General features: G+C 35.9%; 1 protein-coding gene across 1 annotated transcript; it reads left to right on the top strand.

Moving 5' to 3' along the window:
* The first annotated feature begins 2487 nt into the window (after positions 1 to 2487).
* Positions 2488 to 6045, top strand: LOC113307676 (glutathione S-transferase DHAR2-like). Its single transcript, XM_026556128.1, has 6 exons — positions 2488 to 2776; positions 2874 to 2964; positions 3063 to 3206; positions 3307 to 3424; positions 3521 to 3661; positions 5560 to 6045. The coding sequence occupies exons 1-6, from the start codon at positions 2656 to 2658 to the stop codon at positions 5644 to 5646; spliced, it is 702 nt and encodes a 233-aa protein (XP_026411913.1). The 5' UTR covers positions 2488 to 2655; the 3' UTR covers positions 5647 to 6045.
* The last annotated feature ends 324 nt before the right edge of the window (positions 6046 to 6369 follow it).

The following is a 6369-nucleotide window of genomic DNA, read 5'->3' as shown; positions in this document are numbered from 1 at the left end:
AAAAAAAAAAAAAAAAGGCAGGAGACGGTGGGTAGCACCCACTAACGCTAGCGAAACTACTAAGCTAGCTGAATACAAAAATGGAAGAAAAAGATGGAGACGACTGCGAGAAACAAAGACAACACCGTGATAGCAAGTCGGACATGAAGAAACTATTGCGAGCATGAGAAGCTGAGAATAAACAGGAGATTGATGTGAAGATCAAAACTACAAGTTCTATAGAGATTACAAATTATGGGGGATGTTGGAAAGTCTAATTTGTAATCTGGATTACTTTGAATATGTGTGAATGAAGTTTGTAACATTTTGTAATATCTGGAGAAACTCTAGAAATGTCCAGGTTGGTCTAGTCTTCTAAGCGTGAACTAGATTGTCAAAGACAACAAAAGAAATCTCTGGATAAACCATAGTATGTTTGTGTCAGTCGGTCAAGCCTTCAATCTTAAGAAATAACCACGGAGTTATAGAAAGTCCTGGAGAGTCTTATTAAAGCCTATAAATTAGGCAGTCCTGGTTCACCAGTAAAACTTGAGCAAGAACATCAATAACATAGTGAGTTTATGAGAGAAAATAATCTTGCTCCACTGCAAGTAAACTAATACTACTCTGCTACAATTATAGCATCATCAAAATATCAAAATTTCAACACATACCAAACTACACAAGCATACCAAATATACACCAATTTTCTCCCATTTGGGTAGGCCCCGCCTTTCCAAAAGATACATATTTTTCGATGCCTTGGATCCTCATGTGAGGGTCGGTTTTATGAAGTCTCTGAATAATTTTTGTTGAACGATTTTTTGGGCACCACTGCTTTTATCGGGGACCATGATTTGATTATGCCCTATAATTATAAGGGGTGTCTTAAAAGGTGGAGATGACTAGTTTACCCTTTAACTTATAACTCTACCACTTCTTCTTCTATTCTACAATTTTTCTTCTTATTTTCTTTGTCAGTTTATGATCATCTAGACCTGATCATATACAAATCTAATCAAAATCATTAAATTTCCATCGTCGTCGATTCATTGAATTTTTATCGTCGATTATCAATCTTTTGTAAACAAACTCGTCCATAAGTATTTTCCCACAAACTCATTACTTCTAATTCGATTTGATTGAAAATTTTGAATAGTAGTCATCAAAATAAGCTGAAAATGGAAGTTATAGTAGTAAGTTCGGTTAGGAATTTTGTAGAAAAACTTTGTCAAACTAGCCGAACTTGCTGGAAATGAAGAACATGAAGAACAGTTCGGCTGTTTCGCAAAATAATATTTGCTAACCGAACTTTTTCCATATACAATATTTCGGCTAATGTTCATGAAAGCACAGGTAGCCGAACTTAGTTTAATGGAGTTTTTTGCTTTTAGAGAAAAGTTCGGTTACGTCGTAAAAAAATTTCCTAACCGAACTAAGGTTTGGTAATGTCGCAAAACTTTTTTCCTAACCGAACTAAGGTTTGGTTACGTCCGCAAATTTTGTCCCTAACAGAACAAAGGTTTGGTAACGTCATAATTTTTTTTCCTAATCGAACTAAGGTTTGGTTACGTCGCAATTTCTTTTCCTAGCCAAACTTTTCTCTGAAAATCTATATACTGATTTAAATTTTATTTTTTTTGATTTAATCTTATACTAATCATTAATTATTTAACTAATGATTCAACTAATCATTATACTAACTTAATTTGAAAAGGGTAATTTTGGTATTAAGATAAATATATGGATAAGAGGTGACTTAGTTTTACTTCAAATATCTTTCCCAAAAAAAAAAAACAATGGCCCCCAAAAAAAACAGTGGTGCCCAAAAAATCTTTCTTTTTGTCCTAACAATATAAGCATGGCCCAAACTGGGAACCACTGACATGGACACGGGCTCTCGGACACGACACGGACACAGGGACCTTCAAAACTCAAAATTATCAGGAGACGAACACGTTTTTATATATACTAATTAAATAATTTTTATATACTAAAATCATAGTCTTATGGTATATCAAATACATTAATCACACAATTATATGAAAAAAACTCAATTATATGTTGTTAGATTAGTCCATATGTCGAAAATTTAACTATTATACTAATTTCCATGACAAATAGATTATTCAATTAGTAAAATAGAGTGCAGATTTTTACACATGCGTCGTGTCTGTATCCCACGCGCGTCCTGTGTCCGACGCGCGTCAGACGCGAACACGTCACCAATACCGGTGTGTCCGTGCTTCACAGGCCCAAACTAACATTGTATCTCTTCTCCGGATAATTCTCTGGGCTTTAGGCAATTTAAGCATCGGCATCGCCCAACAGAATTTGCCCATAGTCAAGAAATGCCACCTCATTTTGTAATTTCGAATCACAAACAGAATAAAGCTGAATGCTAAAAAAGGAAAAAGAATGAAAACGCAAGGTGGTCTAATTTGTCGTGTCAGTGCTCTATTAATTCATTCATTGTCGACAACAGAGATCTCTGTACAACCAAATTATCAACCACGAACAAACTCCCGAGTCATGCCAAACAAATGTGTCATGGTCGACATATTAATTAATTTACCTGAAATGAAAAAGAAATTTTCTCAGTGCCCTCTCTCCTTTATAATCTCAATTACATAATCTCAGATTTCTCACTTTGCCTCACTCAAACAGTCCGTTACCATGACCACCATGAATCTACTCATCTTCTCTGTTCTTTTGCTCAGCTCACTTGCTGTCTCAACAATGGCTTTGGAAGTCTGTGTGAAAGCAGCTGTTGGTGCTCCTGATCACCTGGGTGACTGTAAGTGTATCATCCACTTAACTAAACCAAACCCTTTCTTTGTTTGAGATTTTTGATGGCTAATTTCATGGGTTTTGCTTGATTTCTTGAAATTTAGGTCCTTTCAGTCAAAGGGTTCTTCTTACTTTAGAAGAGAAGAAAATTCCATACCAGATGCATTTGATTGACCTTTCTAATAAACCCAAATGGTACGATTCATTTCTGATGATTTGTGTATTCACAATGTTTGAATTTTGAACTCAATGAAAACTAAAGAAAGGGTGTGTTGTCTCAATTTTTTGATTAGGTTCTTGGAGATTAATCCAGGAGGTAAGGTACCAGTAGTCAAATTTGATGGTAAATGGGTACCTGATTCTGATGTTATTACTCAGATTCTTGAGAAAAAGTACCGAAAACCATCTCTTGTAACTCCGCCTCAATATGCCTCAGTGTAATCACTCTTTCTCTCTAAATTTCTAAACTGTGCTGCTCATTTTGCAACTTAGTTGGTATATTTGATGATGAATTGTTGAACCCATTGTTACTTGCAGAGGATCGAAGATATTCGGATCTTTTGTTACCTTCTTGAAGAGTAAGAATGCTACTGATGGTTCAGAGCAGGCATTGATGTCTGAATTGACTGTGTTGGATAAGCACCTTAATGCTCATGTATGTGTGTTGCTCCTCATTATACTTAGATTCTCGTGCTAATTTCATTGTATCTGTGTTCTCTACAATCAATGTTTGTTTTTTGTTTGTTTTCAGGGTCCTTATGTCAGCGGAGAGGAGATTTCTGCTGTTGATTTGAGTTTAGCACCTAAGCTTTACCACCTTGATGTCGCTCTTGGGCATTTCAAGAAATGGAATGTTCCAAGAAATTTGACTCATGTCAAAAAATACATGAAGGTATGCAAACTGCATGTTCTTTCTCATTTTATTACGTCGTTCAGTTTTTTGCTTGATTGATCCCATCTGTTATCCGTATAATCATCTGTGGTACATCCTAATCTATGATGAAGAATAGTCTTTATGACTATCCGTTTATCCACTGATTCGCCTATTTTCTAATTTTGATTATTTCTGACTTCTGAAAACTTCTTGTATATTTTGATGAACATTGAAACATAACACCGCAACTTTGACTACGTAATCTTTGTGTTTTGGGCATTTCCTTTAGGCTTTAGGAACTATTTTTTTTTGTAATTGTTGTTTTGAATGAGAAAGAAAGATGTTAAATACATATCAGTTTCTGCTCTGTAACGTAGTGAACCCCAAGGAATACTAGACTTCTACAAGTGTCAAGTAGTTACAAGTATGTTTATTATCTAAAAGAACTTTTTAGAATTTAAACTGCTAAGCATATCGAGGAAACCTCAAAATACAACTGCTATCAAAAGATAAGCTTCAAGTTGTAGGCAGAAAGATGGTGTGATAGAGTTTTGGCGATAGATCCCTGTTTGCAGAAGAGGCGCAAAACTAGAAAGTGTACTAATTCATAATATCATATTTTAACCCTTATAACCAAAATATTGCAGCTGGCAAGGGTCATGTCAAAATTTTGTGAAACTTGATGCTTTTCCAAACAGACTGGCAATATGTGGTTATACTTAATGGTGGCGACCAGTCATAATTGTTCAGAGTAGTTGATGGCTTTGACCCGTTTATCGACCAATTATCCTATCTACTAATTGCATCTTTGAATAGTTCAGAGTACTTCTTGTATACAGAACACCAGAACTTTGATTACATAGTCTTTGAGTTTCAGTTTTTCCTTCAGTCTTTAGGAGCTGTTCTTTTTAGTTATTGTTGTTTTGTAAGAGAAAGAAGATGTGCTTCCAGTTGTAGACAGAGAGATGGTCGGGTAGAGTTGTGCCAATAGATCCTTATCTGCAGAAGAGCCGAAAAATTCGAAATTGTAGTGTACTAGAAAAATCTTAATGTTATGTTTTAACTTTTTACCTTTATGACCAAAACATTGCTGCTGGTATAAAGACTAAAGGGCCACATGAGCTTTTCCATCTATGATAAACCCACCTGAGGCCACCAGCAGAGATTAGTTGAAAGAGGTACGAAGTGAAACACCGGCTGAAACTTGCTTTTGCTGGAAAATGACACCAAACTTCATAGGAGATAGAGTAATGCACCAAAAACTGAAATGGGTGTTAAGAATGTTTCATGCAGAAGTGATGGAATTGGCCAACTCTCCTCGAACAATTATCAAGTGTGATTTTGTCAAAATGAAAAGGTTATCTTAGTGATCTTGTCAAAATGAAAAAGTTATCAGAAAATGGAATCTTGAGATTTCAAATGAAAGATTTGGGTTGAGAGGAGCCTGGACATAAAAGTAATTAGTACATGAATTTCAGGTGTATACACACGGCAGAGGAGGGCCATTTGACTGAAATGATAGCGGAGCAGCTTGGTGTAGAAGATACCCACCCGAAGCAATCTGGATATTCACGGGTTCAAACTCAGATACAGCTAGTCATAGGTTTACTAGATAGAGATAAAAAGCTCGAGGCCCTTCTAGACTTGTGTTAGCAGAACTTGAAAATTTTAGGACCTAGTATCGTTGGGAGAAGATTGGGCAGTAGAGGATCCCATGGTAATGTTTGTTGAGAGACCTGCCACTGCCACCATCATGGTGGCAACCAGTCCCCAATTACCTCAAATCTAATGTTTTCTTTCTTAGAAAAAGGGGTCATATCCTTTTTCTCGATAAAGCTTCATTGAACTGCTCAAGTTATTTCTTCTGTTTATATTTGTCTCTGACGATGTTTGGCTAAAAATTTATTTGTTGACAGTTACTGTTCTCCCGAGAGTCATTCGTCAAAACTGCAGCAAAGAAGAAGTACCTCATTGCAGCATGGGCACCCAAGGTCAATCCTTGAAGAAGAAGATTGTTGTTGTCAGTTTCAAGCCTTTGGGAGTGTATGAATCTGATGCAATCTGTTATGTTGTACGGCAGTTTTAAACAGTTGAACTAGAATAGAAAGTTAACCAGTCATGTCCTGGTAATCCAAACTCCAACAGAATATCCGTCATGTTGTATAACATTTAGCTTTGCCTATACAGAGCTTTAAGTTCTCATTGAAGAGCACATAAGTTCATGATGTCATCACCTCCAGGCTTAGAGCAAGGGCAATTTGATAGTGTTAGGTTGGCCAATTTGGTGTTGAAATTGGATTTCCCAAACTCCAAAAGTTTGTTTGCTGCTCAAAATGTACTAAGAATTCAGAATTTAAATGGTATGGTCCGATCTTTAATTAGTTTCTTAATCATTTGATTCATTTCTTCTTCTTCACTGTTATGTTGTATGGCAGTTTTGAACTAGTAGTTATTTATTGTGTAATGAAACATCTATGTTTTTTTTTTTTTTGGAATCCTCGGGTCAGAGCTTTACTTGGCCTATTCAGAGCTTTACTATTTCGCTCACGACCTGTGAAGATGATCAAGACACACAAGTTCACTATGTCATTGATCATCTTCCAGAAGATGTTTGAGAATGAGGTAGAAGCGGTTTTGCTTCTCTCAAGTTACCCTTATGACTTTTAAGCAATTTCCAGAGTTGTTTTGTTTACAAATCCTTTTTTTTTTTTTTTTTTTTTTTTTTT

Source organism: Papaver somniferum, chromosome 9, assembly GCF_003573695.1.
Source record: "Papaver somniferum cultivar HN1 chromosome 9, ASM357369v1, whole genome shotgun sequence".
Taxonomy (NCBI): Eukaryota; Viridiplantae; Streptophyta; class Magnoliopsida; order Ranunculales; family Papaveraceae; genus Papaver; species Papaver somniferum.
This window is presented reverse-complemented; position numbering and strand designations above follow the sequence as displayed.

What these genes read in the sequence shown, in the direction of transcription:
- LOC113307676 (XM_026556128.1), top strand. Translation starts at nt 2,656, where the DNA reads ATGACCACCATGAATCTACTCATCTTCTCTGTTCTTTTGCTCAGCTCA. An exon ending in CTTTCTAATAAACCCAAATG is followed by an intron (nt 2,965 to 3,062) that starts GTACGATTCATT and finishes TTTTTTGATTAG; the next exon opens with GTTCTTGGAGATTAATCCAG. An exon ending in ATAAGCACCTTAATGCTCAT is followed by an intron (nt 3,425 to 3,520) that starts GTATGTGTGTTG and finishes GTTTGTTTTCAG; the next exon opens with GGTCCTTATGTCAGCGGAGA.